This window comes from Scomber japonicus, chromosome 21 (genome assembly GCF_027409825.1).
Source record: "Scomber japonicus isolate fScoJap1 chromosome 21, fScoJap1.pri, whole genome shotgun sequence".
NCBI classification, from domain to species: domain Eukaryota; kingdom Metazoa; phylum Chordata; class Actinopteri; order Scombriformes; family Scombridae; genus Scomber; species Scomber japonicus.
In genome coordinates, this window is record NC_070598.1 from 22249729 (window position 1) to 22273600 (window position 23872).

The following is a 23872-nucleotide window of genomic DNA, read 5'->3' on the forward strand; positions in this document are numbered from 1 at the left end:
TATTGAGCGTCAGTTGGCAGCCGTAAAATGGGCTGCAATGTAATCCAGTGGGGCAATAATGTTTGTTTTTGCCACTGAGAGGCTCAGAATGTTCTTCTAAGTGTCTGACAATTACATTATGAGAAGGACCATACAGAGAAATAAAACTTCACTCAATCAGGGGCTGTTATTGTGTCTAACATCACAAAATCTCACCCGATTTGAGTTGTTGCAGGAACACAGCTGAAGCACTCTCACTCAATACTGGACCAATTTCAAAACCTGTCCTCCCCTGAGTCGCTTAGACACAACAAAATATAAAAATAGGGTCCAGGTTGAACAATGAGGAACTATCCCCAATGTGCCACTGCAGGTGATGCTTTGATCAAAAAACAACAAAGAGCAGGACTTGATGTGATAGGGAGCATGAGAGGAAGTGCCAGGTTCACATATCAGCAAAACTAAATCATTAAACTCATAAACAAAATCTCAGTAATCAAAGGCAAGTGATGTCAATGTAACAATATCAAGCAGTGTGAGAGAGGACGATGCTTTAAAAGACCCATCTTGATAACCGTGATAGACACTGTGTGTGTTTCCTAACGTCCTCAGTGTTATTCTGGAGACTGTGTCTGTTGAACTAAAAACATGATAAACAGATTTGGGCTAAACACAGCTGATGGGGTCCCTGCCTGCAGTTCATTGGCAGCTTACAGAAGCTGTGCAAAGTTCCCACAGCTGCTAACACTGATCAGCCCCTCAGATATTTAGTTTACTGAAGACTACTGATGCATGAAGACCCCAAAGAAACCGATGATCTTTACACCAAGCACCATAAGCAAAGTCTGTTGGATAATATGAGTCACTTTGATGAATGGCAGAAAACTAGTTGGAAAGTTGAGGCTGCTGAAGGATTAGCTTGGTTTTGTAAAGGAAGGAGAAGGAGAGGAAGAAGTGGGAGGATGTGGTGGTTGTCTGGCTGACAGGGTCAGTCTGTGTGTAAAAAGTGAATCCATATACACACACTCTCACCAATACAGACACACACGCACACACACACATATTTTCCTGCTCTCAGAGGACTGGCTGTGTTACACTGCAGTGTAGTCAGGTGGAGAAATTCACTGAAGCATTTATAGAAAGTCTTTACCAAAAAATATGACATGAGAAAAGCTTGAATCTTTTTATTCTTTTGTTCCTTTTGACGACTATTGGAAAGCAATTTTAAAAGCAACATAATACATACTAAAATAAAATCTATATAGGCCTACTGAAAATAGGTTTTTTTTATTTGTGCAAACAATAAACCTGACTTTATAGATACAACAATGACTGAGACAGAATACACAAACAATATTTTAAAAAACAAACATTTTATATGGCACATATAAATAATGATAAATGATAAATAATTATTTTGACATCACCACCATCTCTATCATTACTATCACCACCATCACTATCACTATCACCATCACCATCACCACTATCACTATCACTATAACCACCACCACCACCACTATACCACCACCATCACCACCATTATACCACCACTATACCACCACCATCACCACCATTATACCACCACCATCACCACCATCACCACTATTATACCACCACCACTATACCACCACTATACCACCACCATCACCACCATTATACCACCACTAGGCATGGGCCGGTTACCGGTTTCAAGGTATACCACGGTATGAAAAAGTCACGGTTTCAAAACCACTAAAAATTTCCGTCATACCGTTCCTGCGGTATGAGCAGGTTTTTTTTTTTTTATGTGACGTCTGGTCAGAGAGAGAGTGGAGGTCCCTGGTCGTGTGCAGCTGCAGCGTAAAGTAGCGCACCTCCGGTTGCTGTTACAAGCAGGTCGCTCTGCAGGCTGTATGATGGCTGGAGGAGGCGAGCCCCCCGAACTTTCCTCCCGTCTACAAGCGCCAAGTCGGCTGTATTTATACTTATAAGGCTACCGTAAAAAGACAGACGGCTGCGTCTTGGAGGAAGAAGGTCCCGGACAGTAGCAGCGCGAGGAGGAAATACATCATATATGATCGTGAGCAAGTCTCCAAAAACTGTTGATTCAGTTTTAAGCTCCTGCCTGCATTTATTTATTTATATTTATCTTAGAAGTGTTTTTATTTTTTTCAATTATTTATGTTCTGATATCTTGAGCCACAGGTTCAGTGATTGCATTTATTTGCATTTTGTGTTGTGTTTTTTCTCACAAAAAATAATCAATTTATGTCGTGACTTGAGCTGCAGGTTTAGCCTCAGTTGAAGGACTGCACTTTTTTTTTTTTATTTAGAAATAATTCAGTTATTAGGGCCCGAGCGCTGACCAGCGCGAAGCCCTATTGTATCTGTCAAGATTATTAGGGCCCGAGCGCTGACCAGCGCGAAGCCCTATTGTATCTGTCAAGATTATTATTATTATTTTTCTTTTTCTTGCACGACGACGGCCTTTTTGCCCCCCTGAACGTGCCTCGAAACTCACCAAAGTTTGCACGCAAGCCAGACCTGGCGAAAATTTCGATATTTTATGGTTTGCACAAATGGGCGTGACAAAATGGCTCTCTAGCGCCCCCTACAAAATCAATAAAAGCGAGCCCCTCGTGACAGATTGACATAGAGAAACGAAACTTGGTACACATGTTCAACATGTCAAGACGCACCAAAAAGTCTCTTGGACACATACCCTAACACCAACAGGAAGTCGGCCATTTTGAATCAAAATATTGATTTTAATGCAAATTGTGGCATCATATTTGAATGCACTACTCCTACAGTTTTCTTCCCATCCACTTCAAATTCACACAGAATCATCTTGAGACATTGGAGATGAAAAGTTATCAAAAGGTTTTTCCCCCCGTCATTCCTGGTTGCCGTGGTGATGCGGCGAATTTCGATGCTTCGCCATGAAATTTCTAACCCTCATAACTTGACTCCACATTGTCTGAGCTTTTCCAAATTTCAGATGCCTGTTCAGGGTCCTGCTCTGAACACATGTACAGTCTCGTATTTAGTGACAGTCATAGCGCCCCCTACTGGCAACAGGAAGTCACTTGCTTCATTCTTTCACTAATTACTCCCATAATCTTCATCCCACCCACTTCAAATTCACGCAGGATCATCTTGAGACAATGGAGATGAATAGTTATCAAAAGCTTTTTCCCTCGTCATTCCTGGTTGCCGTGGTGACGTGGCGAATTTCGATCCTTCGCCATGAAAATTCAAACCCTCATAACTTGACTCCACATGGTCTGAGCTTTTCCAAATTTAATATGCTTGTACAGTGTCCCCGTCTGAACACATGTACAGTCTCATATTTAGTGACAGTCATAGCGCCCCCTACTGGCAACAGGAAGTCACTTGCTTCATTCTTTCACTAATTACTCCCATAATCTTAAGTATTTACACCTGAAATTGACTCAGCTGAGACATAAGACCTTGGTGATGCTACATTCTGCAACTCGTGACCCATCATCAAATACTGTTGCCATGACAACGCATTCAACGCCATGAAATACGATTACAGTTTTCAGAGGCAAAGGATGCCTCCATGGTAACGAAACTCAACACACACGTCTGGAGTGGGGTCATTTCACATCCTATATACTTCAATGGGATGGCCGTGACTAAATGGCTCAATAGCGCCCCCTTGAATATTTCATAATTGAACCTCAGACTTCCCGATTGACATAGAAGAATGAAATTCGGTAGGTTTATGTATCATCTCCAGACGCACAAAAACGCCATTTGGACCCATACCCTAAGTCCAACAGGAAGTCGGCCATCTTGGGAAAAATGCTCAATTTTGGTGAGTTTTGTGGTCATTTCCAGGCCTCATATTTGAACGCACTAGTCCTAGAGATTTCATCCCATCCACTTCAAATTCACACAGAGTCAGCTTGAGACATTGGAGATGACAAGTTATCAAAAGCTTTTTTATGACTTCTTCCTGTTGGGCGTGGCTGTGCAAACAATTTCGATGCTTCGCCATGAAGCAGGAAGTCCTTATAACTCCTACAGACATTGTCCCACCTACACCAAATTGCTCACGCATGTAGAGGGTCCCGCCCTGAACACATCTATCCATCAATACTGCTTCATATACACAGCGCCACCTACTGGACACAGGAAGTCAGCCTCATATGACAAACATTATCCGATTTACATGAAATTTAGAGGATGTGTTCTCTACATCACACACTGCAACATGACATGTAATTGGTGTGTGATCTCTAGCGCCACCTAGTGGACACATGCAATGTGACTTAGCCCCATCACACAACGTTCATTACAAGCCCCGGTGCCAAGACGCCTACGTGCCCGCTGTGTCTGCCGTGTGACTGCAGCACGCACCGGCATGCGCGTACGGCGCGGTGCGTGGGGGCGCGAGGGCCCGTTCATCACTGCTTGCAGTTTTAATTATTATTATTATTTTTCTTTTTCTTGCACGACGACGGCCTTTTTGCCCCCCTGAACGTGCCCCGATACTCACCAAAGTTTGCACGCAAGCCAGACCCGGCGAAAATTTCGATATTTTATGGTTTTCACAAATGGGCGTGACAAAATGGCTCTCTAGCGCCCCCTACAAAATCAATAAAAGCGAGCCCCTCGTGACAGATTGATATAGAGAAACGAAACTTGGTACACATGTTCAACATGTCAAGACGCACCAAAAAGTCTCTTGTACACATACCCTAACACCAACAGGAAGTCGGCCATTTTGAATCAAAATATTGATTTTAATGCAAATTGTGGCATCATATTTGAATGCACTACTCCTAGAGTTTTCTTCCCATCCACTTCAAATTCACACAGAGTCATCTTGAGACATTGGAGATGAAAAGTTATCAAAAGGTTTTTCCCCCCGTCATTCCTGGTTGCCGTGGTGATGCGGCGAATTTCGATGCTTCGCCATGAAATTTCAAACCCTCATAACTTGACTCCACATTGTCTGAGCTTTTCCAAATTTCAGATGCCTGTTCAGGGTCCTGCTCTGAACACATGTACAGTCTCATATTTAGTGACAGTCATAGCGCCCCCTACTGGCAACAGGAAGTCACTTGCTTCATTCTTTCACTAATTACTCCCATAATCTTCATCCCACCCACTTCAAATTCACACAGGATCATCATGAGACATTGGAGATGAATAGTTATCAAAAGCTTTTTCCCCCGTCATTCCTGGTTGCCGTGGTGACGTGGCGAATTTCGATCCTTCGCCATGAAAATTCAAACCCTCATAACTTGACTCCACATGGTCTGAGCTTTTCCAAATTTAATATGCTTGTACAGTGTCCCCGTCTGAACACATGTACAGTCTCATATTTAGTGACAGTCATAGCGCCCCCTACTGGCAACAGGAAGTCACTTGCTTCATTCTTTCACTAATTACTCCCATAATTTTAAGTATTTACACCTGAAATTGACTCAGCTGAGACATAAGACCTTGGTGATGCTACATTCTGCAACTCGTGACCCATCATCAAATACTGTTGCCATGACAACGCATTCAACGCCATGAAATACGATTACAGTTTTCAGAGGCAAAGGATGCCTCCACGGTAACGAAACTCAACACACACGTGTGGAGTGGGGTCATTTCACATCCTGTATACTTCAATGGGATGGCCGTGACCAAATGGCTCAATAGCGCCCCCTTGAATATTTCATAATTGAACCTCAGACTTCCCGATTGACATAGAAGAATGAAATTCGGTAGGTTTATGTATCATCTCCAGACGCACAAAAACGCCATTTGGACCCATACCCTAAGTCCAACAGGAAGTCGGCCATCTTGGGAAAAATGCTCAATTTTGGTGAGTTTTGTGGTCATTTCCAGGCCTCATATTTGAACGCACTAGTCCTAGAGATTTCATCCCATCCACTTCAAATTCACACAGAGTCATCTTGAGACATTGGAGATGACAAGTTATCAAAAGCTTTTTTATGACTTCTTCCTGTTGGGCGTGGCTGTGCAAACAATTTCGATGCTTCGCCATGAAGCAGGAAGTCCTTATAACTCCTACAGAAATTGTCCCGTCTACACCAAATTCATCATGCATGTAGAGGGTCCCGCCCTGAACACATCTATGCATCAATACTGTGTCAAATACACAGCGCCACCTACTGGACACAGGAAGTCAGCCTCATATGACAAACATTATCCTATTTACATGAAATTTACAGGATGTGTTCTCCACATCACACACTGCAACATGACATATAATTGGTGGGTGATCTCTAGCGCCACCTAGTGGACACATGCAATGTGACTTAGCCCCATCACACAACGTTCATTACGAACCCGGGTGCCAAGACGTCTACGTGCCCGCTGTGTCTGCCGTGTGCCTGCAGCACGCACCGACATGCGCGTACGGGGCGGTGCATGGGGGCGCGAGGGCCCGTTCATCACTGCTTGCAGTTTTAATTTTTTATTATCATTTATTTTAAATACATATTTACTAAAAATAAAAGACCATTCAATGGGGAAAAAAACTTTTTTTTTATTTTTAAATACAGACATTTCAAAGTATCACATTTTATAGCCGTAATCATAATACCGTGAAACCGTGAAGCCGTGATATTTTTACCTAAGGTTATCATACCGTCAGAATTTCATACCGGCTCATGCCTAACCACCACCACTATACCACCACCATCACCACCATTATACCACCACCACTATACCACCACCATCATCACCACCACCACCGCAGACAGCAACACAGAGCATAAACTCTGCTGTATACACATAGACAGTGTAGATCAAGAGAGAATTACACTAAAATCAACTCATAATTAAAGTTTGATCATTATCCATTTGATAATTCATACAACTGCAAAAAACACTAAAGTATTCTTTGTGTAATTTTACTTGCATAAAGAAATACATGAAAACTTGAAAATAAAGTCCTTGAAGGAGCCAGAATTATAAAGCACTGCTCAAATATGAGACAGCTGGCTCAATTACAGAGAGGATAAACACTGAAATATTTCGTGCTCATCCTTAATATATCAAGCACGTGTGTTGTTGCCAAATTTTTATATCTAAAAGAACGACTCCCAAGGAAATACTTAGAGAATGAGGGATATCACATCCTCATATAGCAGATGTTTTATACATGGTTTCATTATTGAGCCAGAAGGAAAAAGTGACAATGAAAGTGAGAGGGAGGCAAGAATGAAAGTACAAGGGAGGAAAGGTGACGGAGGGTTAAAGAGAGGAAGATGGAGAGTGAGAGAGGGGAGAGAGGGAGGCGGAGGGGATGAAAAACCGGGCCTGTCATGCAGGAGAAGAAAGGAGGATGAGGCGGGAGGGAGGGAAGGATGAATGGTGATAGGGGAAGGAGAAGAAAGGTGGACAAACAGATGACCCATAGAGGCAGGAAAATAAAAGAAGGTCAAGGGGAGGGCAGGAAGAAACAAGAACGAGAGAAAGAGGAGTAAACAGTGATAAAAGATAAATGGAGTAAATGGAAAGAAAAACACAGAGGTGAGGGAAGAAGCATAAGCACATGTTTGACATCAGGGAATACAGGACTCAGTATTACATCTCAATCAAAAACTGGACTCTATGTTATTGATTTATGTTGTACTCTCACCTGTCCTTTTTTATCCTCACACACACACACACACACACACACACACACACACACACACACACACACATCTCCAGAGAGTCTGCCGTCAACTCTACCTGAATACAAATGTGTCTGTTGGAAAAGTGGCACTGCTGCACTGCAATCTTTGCTCCGAGCTAACAGCAAATGTTAGTTCTTTAACATTTTGAAGTGCTGTAACATCTTCTTACAAGCAGAGGAGATATGTGTGTAAACATTTGTCTTACAGAGTGACTCAGAGGTGGCAAGCAGTATATACAGAGATTGGACAACACAGTCTTTATTAAGAACCCATATTGGGAAATTTGGTTGCAGCACAACATCCAGACAGATACACATGTAAACATACAAGAAACATTGAAATACATTTAAAACTTAGAATGTTGGGTAGCTGCAATGCAATATGCAGGACAACCCTATATGATATGTGGGTCAGTGACAAAAATAGGGGTTGGCAACATTTATAACAAATTAAGTTTCCAATAATCAAAAACTTGTAAGACCGTGAATTCAGACATTTCTTCTAAACACATTAAATAGGTCATAAATGTATTTCTAAAAAAGGTGTAAAAAGCATTTCAACCATTTAGATTTGAATTGTGGAGCTAGGCTTCACAAACTGTGTTTCAAGATTTCTGTGTTCAGGATTTAGTGATTAGCATAAACCCTCCCCTGCTGCTGTAGAGGTATCAATACATTCAGTGCACACTACTACTGTACAGTCTACAGTTAGCTGAGTTAGCCGTCGAGCTAGCAGCTGAGTTAGCAGCAGAAAGCTCTCAGACGTAGCGTCCATGTTTCTGGTAGAGGTGGTGACTTTAATTGACAGGTGAGCGGGGGTTCAGCAGACTCGGTGGGCACTCCCACAGTGTTTGGTAGCAGAGAAAGAGGCTGATTTTTACACAACTTTGAAGCCTAATTTCATATATTTGGTGATTTTTTTAATCATTCAAATTTGACAGGGTGGTTAACAACACACTTTTCTGTGGTATGTCAAACTCAGAACACATATTTATTCTTACTTTACACAGACTTTAATGAATATTTACAAAGGTTTAAATGGAGCTTCTCTTTTGATTAGAAGTTCCTGTTTTTCATTTAACTGCCATCAATTTAGAGAAATGATTCAAACTTCTCTGAACTTGTTCAATAAAGTTTCATTATAAACAGTCAAATAAACCGGGTCAGTTTTGACACAGGAGGACAACAGCAGCCTGATGATGTCTGCGGGTCAGAGACTGCAGCCAAATATAAAATATCACCACTTATCATTTTTGCATTAATCTTCATTTTTTTTAGCTGATTAATTCCTTTCATTTCTTCTTCCATAAAACAGTGAGGTTATGCATAAAAAGGGGCAACACTATTCATCTGGTATGCATATAAACACTTGTTGGCAGGAATTTAACCTCATATTTACTGTTTGATTTTAAAGCCGATGTGGAGTACAGAAATAACCCAATTAAAATGTGTAACTTCTCTAATGCTCTCTGGCTGCATTATAATGATATTCTATCTTTGTAAAGCTTATGATGCTCTTTTTTTAGAGGCTGTCACAGAGATACATGACTCACTTTTAGTCTATAGTTGGCTGTGTTACATTATATTATATTTGACATGAGGGAGACCATGTGACACATGAAGTGATAGATGCCACATTTGCAAGCCACCTTAGTTATATTCAGTTCCTGCATCCAGTCCCTCTATTGTTTTTCTGGTGCACACATCCACACAAGTACAGCGCCCAGTGCTTGAAAGTCACTCTAAACTCACTTGTGGATCTGTCACTCACATTCTGACGCTCGCTTTTCTTTTTTTCCCCCCGCTTCTGCCGTTCTCTGTGTGATTCTATTAGGCGGCGACACAAAGCTGGCCGTGCTAATGCTTCTTTATACTGATTCATTCCTAGCTCTCACCCGGACCCAGTGCAGAGCAGACACTGGAATACATTACTGAGAGTAAAGCTACTTAGAAATGCAGCAATAATATCCCACATTTTATTCCTGGTGTGTGTTTGTGTTTTAATGTGTGTGTGTGTGTGTGTGTGTGTGTGTGTGTGTGTGTGTGTGTGTGTGTGTGTGTGTGTGTGTGTGTGTGTGTGTGTGTGTGTGTGTGTGTGTGTGTGGAATATGCTTATAAGCAGTCACTTTTGAGTCAAAGCTCTCATGTCAGAGCAAACAAGATGTGACTGGAATCAGTGTGTGTGAGTTTATATGCATACATCTATTCATTGCTGTGTATTTGCATATGTTGAAGTCTGGGAGTGTGTGTGTGTGTGTGTGTGTGTGTGTGTGTGTGTGTGTGTGTGTGTGTGTGTAGGGGGGGTATCATGCTGGGGGGGTTACCTTAAGAGGGTCAGCACCTTCAGAACAGCTCTCATCATCCTCAGTAGACGCTGGCTCTATTGCTGTAATTGCAAAACGCTATTATTATAGCTACTGCACTACACACACATGTCATGGGAGTCTATGTATATTTCATGCAGCTGCTATAGGCTATGTGCAAATGTGTGTGTGTGTTTGTGTGTGTCTCTATTTTCTCCTTTTTTCTTTCTCTCAATCCTTCCTCCCTCTCTCTTCGCTCTCATCCTTTCGTCTCTGTCTCCTCCTATTCGGTGTCTGATCGTTCCTCTCCTCTGTCTACTCAGGTGCTGTCTCTGGGTGCAGATGTGTTGCCAGAGTACAAGCTCCAGGCTCCTCGCATCCACAAGTGGACAGTGTTACACTACAGCCCCTTCAAGGCGGTGTGGGACTGGCTCATCCTGCTGCTGGTCATCTACACCGCCATCCTGACTCCTTACTCAGCCGCCTTCCTCCTAGATGATCAGGTGGGTCCAGATGAGGGTCAAAGTCACTTATAATAAGCCTGCTGCTCAATGATTAGATAGTCCAATACTCAGTTTATCTTAAAGGAACAGTTAACTTCTCTGGTTACAAGCTTGTGAGTGCAGGATGCAGTTGGTATAAGGGAAACTAGAGTATTATCAATACATCAGTCTGATGCATAATGCCACCACAAATGAATGTGTCATACAAACCTCCCAGTTAGATGTCCAGCTGTAATGTAGGTCTACTATTGACAATCAAATTCTCCATAACAACCTTTACATACTTTCTGGGTCAAACATTTTGACATTTGACGGTTGTAAAAACACCCTAAATGTCCTTTTCTTTTACCCAGACACTTGGTGCGTGTTCCTAAAGTGGCCCAAAATACACAAAAATGAAAATATTTAGAAGCGTTGTACCAATTCTGGGTCACATTTGACCCATATCTACTGAGATGGCTTTTAGAGTGAAAATCAAGGAACATTGTGGTTTTAGAGAATCTTGAAACTCTACATGCCATGTCATGTGTGTGTATACTATTTTATGGGACAGTAGTGACAGAGTTCATTTGCCCCCAGGTTGCCATAGAGACAGCCACTTGTTGGACATTGTGAGCACAAGTACAGTACCTGAAATATTTAATAAATGACAAAATAACCCTTAATTATGTTAACTCCCCTCCTGTGAATCATAAACAAATGAAAAAAACAGGTGTATAAAGAGTGAAACTGATCCTTGGTATGACTCAATTGTTTGTTTTGTGTCTTTTTCTCATAATGAAATCTCTCCATCCCCAATTACATTAATGTCTATACGATGTTACATCATTCCTCATCTTCTGATTGGTTTTTCAAGGATACACAAAATCTATTTAATTCCTTCAAACTTTCCCAACAAAACACCTTTTTAGTGTATTTTTTTAATTTATTTTTAATTTCTTTTAATTAACTGGATCAAGCTCCGTAGTAATAGTGTGATCAACCTTTCCACCAATATAATATGTACCAACACCATATCTACACCAACATTTCTCTTGTATACACTGTTACGACGCCCCCCCCCCCCCCCCTAATAAAGGATTATCTTATTTTATCTTATCTTAAATCACATCTGTAAAGCACATCAGCTACAGGAGATATTAAATCAGCAGCATCTTTGCATATCCACTCTGCTCTCTGGAACAAATAAACAGAAAACAACGGGGCTCTGCCAGCAAAATGTGATCAATAAGGCAACATCTCACACACAGAAGATTACCACAGCACTGAAAAGTCACACTAAATAAATGTAGATGCTGTTGCTTCGAATAATTGTGAAATAACAGAGTCTGTGTTGTTTACTGGTGATTCATGTCTTCTTCTCTCTTCACCTGCTGAAAGCTCTGTTTCTGTCTACTGTACACACATACTGTATGCAAAGCCATTTTGAAGGAGCTAGTCATACACAAGTGATCTATTTTTAGAGCATTAGGTTATAATTCTCCTCTCTCCTGTCTGTTTTTCTCTATTCTGTTCTACATCCTTCTTTCCACTTAATACCTCTCCTCTCCTCTTTTCTCTCCTCCTCTCCTCCTCTCAGGAAGATTCATCCTTGCAGAATTGTGGATACTGCTCTCCTCTCAACGTGGTGGACCTCATCGTGGATATTATGTTCATTATCGATATCCTCATCAACTTCAGGTGTGAAGTGAGACACACAGTAGCACCATTAATTAACAGCTGGAGCAGAGTCATTTGCTTGTTGTTGTACAAACAGCTGGAACACTGTCTGTGGTCAAATGAGTCTTAGTCTAATACACAAATCCAATGAATCTGATGTTAGAGCAGGTTGTATAAGTAGTAGGATTAGTGGAAATGATGGTAGTTGTAGTTTTTTGTTAACCACTCTTGATATGATGTGCTCTCTTCCTGTCAGGACGACCTATGTGAACACTAACGATGAGGTGGTGAGCCACCCAATGCGCATCGCCGTCCACTACTTCAAAGGCTGGTTCCTCATTGACATGGTGGCTGCCATTCCCTTTGACCTGCTCATCTACCGCAGCGGAGAGGAGGTATGTCATGATGGAGGGATGGAGGGAGGGAGGGTGAAGGAAAAAAGAAGGAGGAAAGGCAAATCTATACCACAGAGACTTTACCAGGAGAGAAACATTGTTTGTTGCGTCTGCCGTCTAAGCCAGTGTTCTTTATCTGACGGAGTAAACAGGAGATAACAAACAGAGGGGATACAAAGAGAGAGGAGGGGAGGAGGGAGTCGGAGGTGGAAGACAGGGAATAAGAGGAAGAAAGAGAGGCAGAGGTGGTTTGGGTTTTATTTTTTTCTTTCATATTTTAATTGTCTCCGTGGGGAAGTTGATTTGCAGTCGGCTGCGGCGGAGCATCAAAATAACACGTGTCTGCCTTACGTGACACAGAGCTGAGTGCAGAACAACACCACAGCTCAAACTATCAGTCGACTGCTTTATCAACGCATCATTTTCATCATTGATAGATCATTTCAATATGATTTGGTTCCTACTTCTCCAGTTTGAAGACTGTTTTTCTCTGATTTGATCATTGTCAATTAAATATTTTTAGGTTTTGGTCTGTTGATCAGACGAAACAACCAATTTGAAAAAGCCACTTTGAGCCATTTTTACATTTGAGAGTTGTAAAAACAACCTGTACACATTTCTTTTCCACATGTGACCCACAGTATACAAAAACGGAAATAAAATGTATCTTTGTTTAACTTTTGTGCAGCTGATAGACATTTTATATATGCAAATATGCATGTAATCGACCTGTGTTTATTTAAAAAAAATCAATAATCAGCATTCAAGCATGTTTTATTCATCATATTCTATCAAATTTAGCATTAATCAAACATGTATTAATGACTGATAGAGCATTTATGAATGTGAATTGGTGTGGAGACTAATTATGAGTCAGAATATGAACAGTGTGTAAGTGTTAAAACATAATTGACTATTGATTTATCACTGAACTCTTAAAATAATCTGCCCATTTAAAGTTGTTCTCCACGCATCTGTGAGAATGTGTGATTGTAACTTCAAAACCACGCTCTGATATTCATTCCAGCAAATGCTCCAGATGGTTTTCTCTTCTCAAAATGTTTCTTTCAACCAATAAAATCAAAAACCAGCATCTATAAAGAAAACACAGCATCATATAAGTCAGTCAAGACAGAAAAAAACACAAGTGATACACAGTGAAGTCACAGTAAGTCAACAAAGTGCATTCACTGCTCAGTATATTCTGTTTGATTTATACCAGGCTTTAGATTTGCATGCACTAAATGTAAAATATATATAAAAACACACATATTTCATTGTGGAACTGAAGTGTGAAATATTACAATATAGTCTGAATTTCATACTGCAGTGCAGAAAACCTCATATTGTCTAAAAATGACACAGTAACAAAGTCAGACTGTTATGCTGCCATGGATTTTCCTACTTTTCATTCACCTACTATACATCACTACTGCTTTTTTGCCACATACCAGATAAACAACCCAGTTTGTCTTTTTGACTTTTTTACCTCTGCATATTCACACCTGCTAAATCAACCAGCACCACACAAACAAAGAGTTATCTTCTTTGGAATTTGCACTCAGCTTTTGCCCTTGAGTTAAATACTCTCACTTAAAAACTCACTTTCAAATGGCATCAAATGATAAAAGGTTCTTCAATAATGAAAAGAATCCTCAGTAACATCCACACACAGAAACATGCAGTGACACACTACAGCATGGTTAACTGTGTGTTGAATGATTGAAGAATGAAGTGATGGAGGTGTTTTTCAATCACTTCAGATAGTAAAGCTGGAGTGTGGCTCTTTTACATATAAATGAATGTCAATTACATTCAAGCCCTTGCCAAATGATGTCACACAATGTTGATTAAGCCTTTCCCCTCTCTGTATTTCACAATATACCACGTTTTTAAATCTATGGTGACATTTCCCACACAGGGGAATCAGTGGTGATGTGTTTCATATCAAGCTGCAATGATTGGTTTGACAGAGATGAAGAGGGCACCGGACACTTCTGATTTAGCCTTCACTAACTTGAGGGAATAGAATTGTTTAGAAATGACACTCTTAAACAAGTCATTTTGCAGTAGTTGTGATGCTGAAAATAATGTATCCACTGTTTTCTAGCCACAACAGTAGCTATGGGATCATAGAACTGGAGTTACATCCAGGTTTACTATTATTTACTCTCACAGCCACTTCCAGTTTACATACCTTACATACTGTTCATATTCTGACCTGGCTTCAGTATAATTAAATGTAATTAATATATTTAGCATTAATGGTGTAAACATACATTCACATCACACTATATTATGATAGTACATCTAAAGCCATAACATAACAGCCATAATTATTTGTTAATTTATTGACAACATTTGAATGGTAGGTTTCATAATAACCTTTAACATGTATACCAGCTGCAATAAAAATAAATCATTTTGAAATATATTTAATTTTTGTATATTTTCGACCACTTTAGAAAAAGTCATCTCATTTCAGGCTTAAATATGTTATATAGAGTGTTTGTATTGATTTAAAATGTTTAAATGGGTCAAACTTGGGTTAAATGAGAGGGAAATGTATGTTTGGAGGAAAATGTGTAAGTGAAAGGAAGTGGGAGGGGTAGGAGTGAGTGAGTGAGAAACCCTCTGAGGAGACTTTGCTCATAATGAGGATGAAAACCACTGAGGCCGAGGTTGATAGAACCCCTCTACACAGCAGCTCAGGCTGGGGTAATTCCATCAGCAGAGTAAGTGCTACTTGAGATGCATCTATAAGTAATGGCGAGTGTGTAAGTAATAAAAACCAATGTTATTTATGGTCATTAAGACACCAGCCCAGTCAAAAATGATGAATGTGGAAACTCTTGGACAGTCAAACACTGCCTGGGGGAAAACTTTGCCAAGGTTCACTTCATTGATGCTGTCCGAAGGGGCCTCTGAGCCAAGAAAATGGAGATTTTCTACGGCAGGCAATTATTATTTACTGTGTAGACACACACACACACAGAGAGAGAGAGAGAGAGAGAGAGAGAGAGAGAGAGAGAGAGAGAGAGATGGACTAGGCTCAGTGCCAGCACAGTAATCGGCCTGTTATTTATTTGTTGTATGGACATGGAGGGGGCCAGCTGAATACAAGTAGAAAGTCGAGGGAGTAGACAGCCCAAAGTAATGAATGGGAGTCAGGATTTACCACCTGCACAACACTGAATCACATCAGCACATGGCCATGGCTGCTCCACCTGTGTGTGTGTGAGACAGGGTGACAGCAGATGGGAGCGGTGTGAGGCGATACCAGAGCCCAGGGGACTTTGTTTCTGCCGTGGCTTTAAACGATACCTTATCTCGACTTCTCTCCCATCAGACCACCACTCTGATCGGTCTGCTGAAAACAGCTCGTCTCCTGCGATTGGTCCGCGTAGCCAGAAAACTGGACCGCTACTCAGAGTACGGCGCGGCTGTCCTCTTCCTCCTCATGTGCACCTTCGCCCTCATCGCTCACTGGCTGGCCTGCATCTGGTACGACACCGTCACACTGTCTGATGAAGCAGATACAGATTTTACAGAGATGGATGACACTAGTGCTTCCTGTCAACTGTGCAACTTTTGTCCTGCCGGGTCAAAATGGACTGTTTATAAAGCATAAGTTATACATTATCACCCATTTCTGTGTTAGACCCTTTTAGACCCAACTTCATTCCGACTTCTTACCACAGGTTTTACACCTATTTTTTTGGAAGTTATGATCAATAGGCCTCATTTAAATGAAACCATACCTCATTTCTGATTTAATTCCTGTTGTCTCCCTGGGTCACAATTGACCCAATGACAACAGAAGGAATATAAAGAGTTTCTCATGCTTGGTGTTGCTTTGAGTTGTCAAGCAAGTACAACAGCATCTCATTCCAAGTTCATCTTTTGACTACAGTTGATGTGTTTGAAACCAACTGTAGCTACATTGTCTTAAACTTCCCAAAAATGAGGTATACATGCATTTAAATGAGGCCTTTTGACCATTTCCAAAATATAAGTTGGTATGAAGTTGGCTTAAAAGGTCAAACACAGAATTGGGTGATAATTTATACCTTATGCTTTATAAACAGTCAAACCAAGCTGGGTCAATTTTGACCCAGGAGGACAAACATGGATGGGAAGACAACAGGAGGGTTAATAAGTGTTACTGTATGGTACAGAATGCTCATATTGTAACTGCCTACATTTTCTCCAGGTATGCCATTGGCAGTGTAGAGAGAAACGGTTCAATCGGCTGGCTCCACACACTGGGGGACCAGCTGGGTAAACACTACAACGGTACCGTCCCAGGTACTGAGAGAGGTCATACTGGTTAGAAACAGTTTGGTGGTTATTATCTCTACTGGTTAGATGTAACTGTAAATCTTCTACTCCAGGCTCAGGACCCTCCATCAAAGACAAGTACGTCACGGCTCTGTACTTCACCTTCAGCAGTCTGACCAGTGTGGGCTTTGGAAATGTGTCTCCCAACACCAACTCTGAGAAGATCTTCTCCATCTGTGTTATGCTCATTGGCTGTAAGTACTGATAATTAGGGTTAAAGTAACTGCTGCATGGTGTCACACCTGGGTGGAGGGAAGTATTTGAGCAAAAGAAACACAAAGTATGTAAAGAGAAGTTTAATACACCTAAAACTGACCTACAGTAAGATGTGCTGATGTGTCTGAACAATAGTTTTTTTCTGGCAATCCACCTCTATCAGTCATCTTTGAAAGGTGAGTTCTGATCCAGCTGGACTGACCGATCTCCCTCCTTTTTATCTGCCCTTGCACACCTTTATATGTTAGTCTTTGGAATAGATCCCTATGCAATAACATACATAACACATGTCTAATAGTATATACATAATGCACATATAATAGCACAGTGAAAAAACACACATACGCATATTTCCCTTATGTACATGCATGGTTATATATGTATCCAAAAGTATAAAGGTTCATATACATGAAAAAATCTATTCCAAAATTAATAAATACAATAATATTTATGCCCCGATTTTATATTTGTTAATCATCTTATTTTGAAATATTTTTAAAATATTGTATAATATATCTATATTCCCTAAATTGACTCTTTTAACTGATAAACATCTTTGCTTTGCATTAGTTCTAATCCTAGTTCATACTGACTCATTTGAATTGTTGCAAGATTACAAAGAAATGCTCCTGTTGTTTTTTTAGTGGTTATTAAAAAAGAAAGAGATATGATCATATCAAAGATCACTTGTAATATGACAAAGATAACACATTCCAAATGTTCTCCATTCCTTCTTTTACATAAAACAAATGGATTCAAGTTGAGATGAGTGTGACTGGATTTAGTTTCCCCAGCTCTTACTGAACATGTTGTGCAGACTGTAGTCAGCACAGCAGGGAGCTACTGTACAGCAGACAGTGTCAATGACAGAACTGGGAAGTTATAAATCACTAAAGTGTTGTTTTTCTTCTCTCATGCACCGCTGCTCTTATAGTTAAAAGAGCAGGGCAAAGCCATAGATCATATTTTTTATATTCTAAATTATCCTCTGATAGCTTAATAAAATCCATCAGCAGGGACTGTAATATCCCCTCATGCTTATCAACTTCACTTCCTCTCCACACAGTAATTACCTTTGCAGTCTGCTGAAGCCCTGGACTATTGATCAGCAAAAACATAGGAGGACAAAAATGAGTATGACATTTAAAAATAGTTTCCAGAAACTAATCATTGCTTCTTTGTTGTAAAACACATAATTCATATTCATTAATAATCTACATAATAGACCTAGACTAATCAAGACATTCATCATAAATGCTCTCAAGAAGCACAGAAATGTATGACACAGATTTTGCATTGCAAAGGCAAACTGCAGGCAATGTAGCAATGTAGCCAGAAAATGAACTGAGGCATGTTCAAATTTAATTATTGAAGGCCTCCAAAACCCTCCAAACTCAAGAACTGAGCCCAAAAAAGAGTCTCCAGTGTCAGCTGGTGATGAGACTAACTGTCCCATCTATCCATCCATCTATCTATCCATCTATCCATCTATTGTTAATATTATATATTGAACTGTGTATGTACTGTAGAATTGCAATGTGCATTTTAAAGTGTTCAACTTATACTAAGAGCCAGAGATCAATTGTTTCCCTTGTGACACATACACACACACTCACACACACTCAGCCAGCAGTTTCAGTGGGAGATGTAGACAGTGATGGGAGCTGACAGAGGTTGAAAGGTTAGCAGGATCCAACAGGACAAAACAGGAACGCTCATGAAGGATATGACACAAAACAATACATGTCCTCTAAAGATAAAACCCCTGTTAGATCAAATCACTGCTGTATCTGTCCTCCAGTGGACTGACCTCATGAGAAAAAACAAGTGTGAAATGATTCATTCTTAAGTTGATCAGAGGAGTCACAAGATCTCATGTTTAGATTCTTCTCTCTACGACAAAGACTACTATTAGTATTTTAGACATAGAAATCAATGTATTATCATGTTAGCCTGTAGTGGCATTTGACTGAATTTGCATGTAAAAATTGAACACAAACTAGATGTAATAACTTGTTTTAGGGAGTGCACCATCACAAAGTAGAGTTTATGTATCATATTCATATTTCTCACTGCTGTATACTATTATGACAAAGACCAATGTTCCTATCTAATCAAGTACAGCTTATAGAAAGGATCTTAATGATTAGGTATCATATATTTACATACATAAATGAATCCTCCTGTTGTCTTATCGTTGACCATGCACAAGGTTTGTCCTCCAGGGTCACAATTGACCCGGGCTAGTTTGACTGGATAAGGTAAAAGTTAGGTAAAAATGATCACCCAATTCTGTGTTAGACCTTTTAAGCCAACTTCATTCCAACTTCTTACCACACGTTTTACACATATTTTGGGGCATTATGGTCAAAATGGTCATTTAAATGAAACTTTACCTTATGTTTGAGTTAATCCCTGCTGTCTTTGGGTCAAATGTGACCCTATGGTACCAAGGGGGCAAGTACAAATAATAGAAAGGATCTTAATAGTAATCAACTATCACATTTTTGTAGCATTTCTCTGTCTACACACTTTATAACATACTTACAAACATACTTTATCCCTTCTGTTGTCAACTGTGCTACTTTTGTCCTCTTGAGTCCTCCTCCAAAACTGACCCAGTCTGGTTTGACTGTTTATTAAGCATATGGTATCACCCAATTATATGTTAGCGCCTTTTAACCAACTTCATTCCAACTTATTACCACAGGTTTGACACATATTCTTAGAAAGAATAGTCAATAGGCCTCATTTAAATAAAATTATACCTTATATTTGGGTCAAAACTGACCCGAGGACAACAGGAGGGTTACAAAGTTACAAGCTATTTAATGTAGTCAGATAAAAGCTAGTCTTAAGGGGCTGATTTAAATGACTGCAAGCCACCTTTTAATTACAAATCAATCACTAAGACATTCTGATTAAAGCTTTGCTGAGTCTTAATGACCACTAAGACACCTAGGGTTTAATTTATACACCTATGTAGTGCTTATGTGATAGATTCTCCATTATCACGACATCCGCTGTCAAAGCTTCCTCTCTTTCTATTGATTTCTTCTCTTACCTTTTTGCCTTGCTTTTTGTCACTTCTCTACTGACAAACATATCAAACACAAACCGCCCAGGGTGTCAAACGTAACAACAGTCAACCGGAAATATGTCAGGTCATATTAAAGTACGTGCTGCCATCGTGACTCTATACTCTCCGTTACATAAAGTGTACGTTATCAACCTTTGTTTCCTACCTTTCTCACACACTTCTAAATCCTCTCCTCTAGCCCTGATGTACGCCAGCATCTTTGGGAACGTGTCAGCCATCATCCAGCGGCTGTACTCAGGGACAGCCCGCTACCACACCCAGATGCTGAGAGTCAGGGAGTTCATCCGCTTCCACCAGATCCCCAACCCGCTCCGGCAGAGGCTGGAGGAGTATTTCCAACACGCCTGGTCCTACACCAACGGCATCGACATGAACGCCGTGAGTTTTCCCGTTTTTTTTTTACTACTGAACCTCGTGCACCCAAATCCTGTGTGTGTGTCTGTGTGTGTTTGTACACCGATTGTGGTATTGTTGTAATTGTAATGAATGCATCGGTACACACATGTACACATACCGAAGGCTAGAGGAGTATTTTGAGCCTGCGTTGTACGTTAATAGGATGATTGGAAGACTTTCTCTCAGCATGCATGGTCCAACACCTTCAAAGAAAATAAGACTGATGTGAGTATCATAAATAATACACACACACACACACATATATATATATTTTTAAACATGTGCAAAGATATATGTTAGAATATTTTGCACCATGTGTGGACCTAGTACGTGCATGAAGACTGATACACTGTGTCTGTCATGCACACACACATATATGCTCACAACACTGCACATATGTGTGTTTATTCGTACACACACACACACACACGGAACATGAAATGAAACGAGCATGACTGAAGATGGAGTGATTCAATTGTGCTGACCACAAATCCGTTTTAAAAGAGTTGCTTTCACACACTCCAAGCCACCCACGGACACTGTGAGTCACACCTGTCAATGGACACGAACGCACCACGCATGCTCGCACACACACACAAACACACACTTTAGACACATACATGTTGTATACGGTCAACCTCTCTGTTAGTCACAGCATAAAGGAGAGTGCTGCTTCATCACACACACACACAAACTCCACTGTCACATCCTCTGCTTCTCTGCACCGGCAGCATGAGGGTCTTTGACACACACATGCATGCAGCCACACACACACACACACACACACACACACACACACACACACACATACACACCACTGCAATCATAAACATGTCACACACTTGAGTTCTGCTGACGTCAACACTTAATGTGATGTTTGAGTCCGTGTGTGTCATCTTTATCATTGTTTCTAACACATCATGTGTCGTGTGTGTGGGCAGAATATGTGGATTCTTAAGTGTTCACATGGCCGTTATTTAACTACACACTTTCATTCTGAACTATTCTGCTACACTTTGTTAGCTGATTCGTTTTTCCAACTCAAAAAACTACATTTCACTATAAATATCTGTGCTTAGTACTTCAGCAAGGCTTTCCAGCTTCTGTATCCTTTAAATAAAATTGCAAGTCAGAGCATAATCAGTACCTCATTATTATCTGTAAAGCCTCACAGAAGCATAGAGCAACCCCTGTTTGGATGCAGAGTCCCAATACAAACACATATTCCATCACTGAAATCTTTTTTATTGACTTATTTCCCTTCAGTGTATTAAGTGAACCATTGAAGTAGAGAGTAAAAACATATTTGGATCCATGGGAATGTGTTCTCCAGTCTCAGCCGTCTCTCTCCCTCTTCCCTCATTATGTAGCTCTCTTGAAGGCCCAGTGAAGCGCAGTGTTGTGAGCAGACTGGATTAGAGAATGTTTACTGTAGTGCTTATTATGATTGTGGGGAGTAGACCTTTTCTGTCTGTCTGCACAGCTGATTCAATCAGCTGCGACCTCTTTTATTCGTGAAGATGGAGGGAATAATGATGCGGCCCTGATGAGGAATACTGTAGAAAGGTGGTGGTGTGTAGCGGTGACAGAGAAAGGAAAGATAATGAAGTTTTAAGTGTGAGACATTGATGCTTTCAACATTTGTTATAGACACTTTTTATGAGGGGATTCTTAGACCTTGAACATACTGTGGGGGTGTAGAATATGAAGGGTTAAAAACACTTTAATGGCCACACTGTAGCACCGGATGACATATTCTTTCATTACCACGAACACACACACACACACACACACACACACACACACACACACACACACACGCACACACATTATTTTGAATACAATCAGAGCACAGTACCCAGCTGTTTAAGGAAGTCATTTAGTCTGTTTTTAAATTATATATTATATAAATATTTGTTTGCTGTTTTTAAGTATTTTGTGCTTAGTAGGAAACATACAGTCAATAGTAGGACAGGATTGGCTTCGGGGTTGAACCCTGGAAGCGTTGATAGACAAGTGAACATAGTTGGTTTTGGTCTTGTCATGGTATTTGTTGGAAATGATAAAAAATATGAAATATTGCATGTCTTATCTTTTATGTGTGGCAATTGCAGCTCTCAGAAGTTGGATTAAACCTCTGGCAGAATGCACTTCCCCCTTTGAAGTTGGTCTTTTTACTTTTATGCTTGTGTAAAGTGTAAGGAGGAGTTGGATGAGTTGGTTCGGTTTTAAGTTTAGAGGAACTTTTTACTTGTTTGTATCATATTTATTTAATCCCTGACACTTGTTTACAACACAAATATTGTATTATAAAGAGGCACATACAGAAGCAAACTGTAAATGCACATGTAGCGTGGGACCTCCTGAGTAGAACAAAGGGTTAATGGTTACACAACAACAGTAAAAAAGCCACAAATGGCCCCTAAACATTAATTTCCCTCAGAACACAAGGACTTAACTCAGTAGAAAAGTTACTGCAAAGAACACAATGATATATCCTGACAGCAAACAATATATAAAGTAATAACAGTGACTTTAGCCTTGAAAGTTTGCAGCTCAGCACCATTAAAAACGACACCAGATACGGCTGGCTTGTAAAGTCTGACCTCAGCACATTTTGGGACTGTATAGCACAAATCAACAAAGCTGTTGTTGTGCACAGAGAGTAATTGCAGGCTATTGTTCAAACTCACAAAATGGATTTGTTACGTTTGAAAAGGTGATACAGAGTTTATTCTGTTTATTTTCATGTTTCTATACGCCTGACTGTCTAAAAAATGGGTTTGTGAGGGGCGGGAAGGAGATCTTTTAAGCCTGAGGAGGAGAGATGGGAAAGAGGTAATAGCAAATGAAAAATGAAGAGTGGAGTAAAAAAAGTAAAGCAATGGGGGGGACAAGCAACGAGGCCAGAGAAAAGAATCCTACTTAAGACCAAGATGGGAAGTGGAAAGACAAATGACAAAAGTGAAGAAATGGCCAGGGGCCAGATAGATGAAGAGGGAGCCTAGTGAAGGCTGAAATGAAGAAAGTAGCTTAAAACGGATGAAAAAGAGAGAAATGGAGAGGGAGAAACATGGTGTGGGTGTTTAGGTACAGTTCTGTTTTGTGCAGTCAGCCAGAGAGTTACAAGAGAGGCCCATAGCCTCCTGCTTAGAAAAAGAGCCGGGGCTTCCCATGCTCGCTGTGAACTCATTAAAACTGCACCCATTCTTCATATTAATAACACTCTATGGGCCTGCTGACTCTGTTCCGTTAGGAGCCCTGAAATACAGTTTTGAAGTAATTTTGCTGTGAAGCTAGAAAAATCAATGCATAGGCTCTTT

At 40.4% G+C, this 23872-nt stretch overlaps 1 protein-coding gene across 1 annotated transcript in view; it reads left to right on the forward strand.

The window, feature by feature from the left end:
• Positions 1-23872, forward strand: part of kcnh2b (potassium voltage-gated channel, subfamily H (eag-related), member 2b) — a 257929-nt gene that overhangs the window by 226928 nt on the left and 7129 nt on the right. The window contains exons 7-13 of the mRNA XM_053342201.1: positions 10263-10442; positions 12022-12122; positions 12358-12496; positions 15846-16000; positions 16710-16804; positions 16891-17031; positions 20332-20531. Of these exons, the coding sequence (XP_053198176.1) occupies positions 10263-10442; positions 12022-12122; positions 12358-12496; positions 15846-16000; positions 16710-16804; positions 16891-17031; positions 20332-20531 (1011 nt within the window). The remainder of the gene's footprint in view (positions 1-10262; positions 10443-12021; positions 12123-12357; positions 12497-15845; positions 16001-16709; positions 16805-16890; positions 17032-20331; positions 20532-23872) is intronic.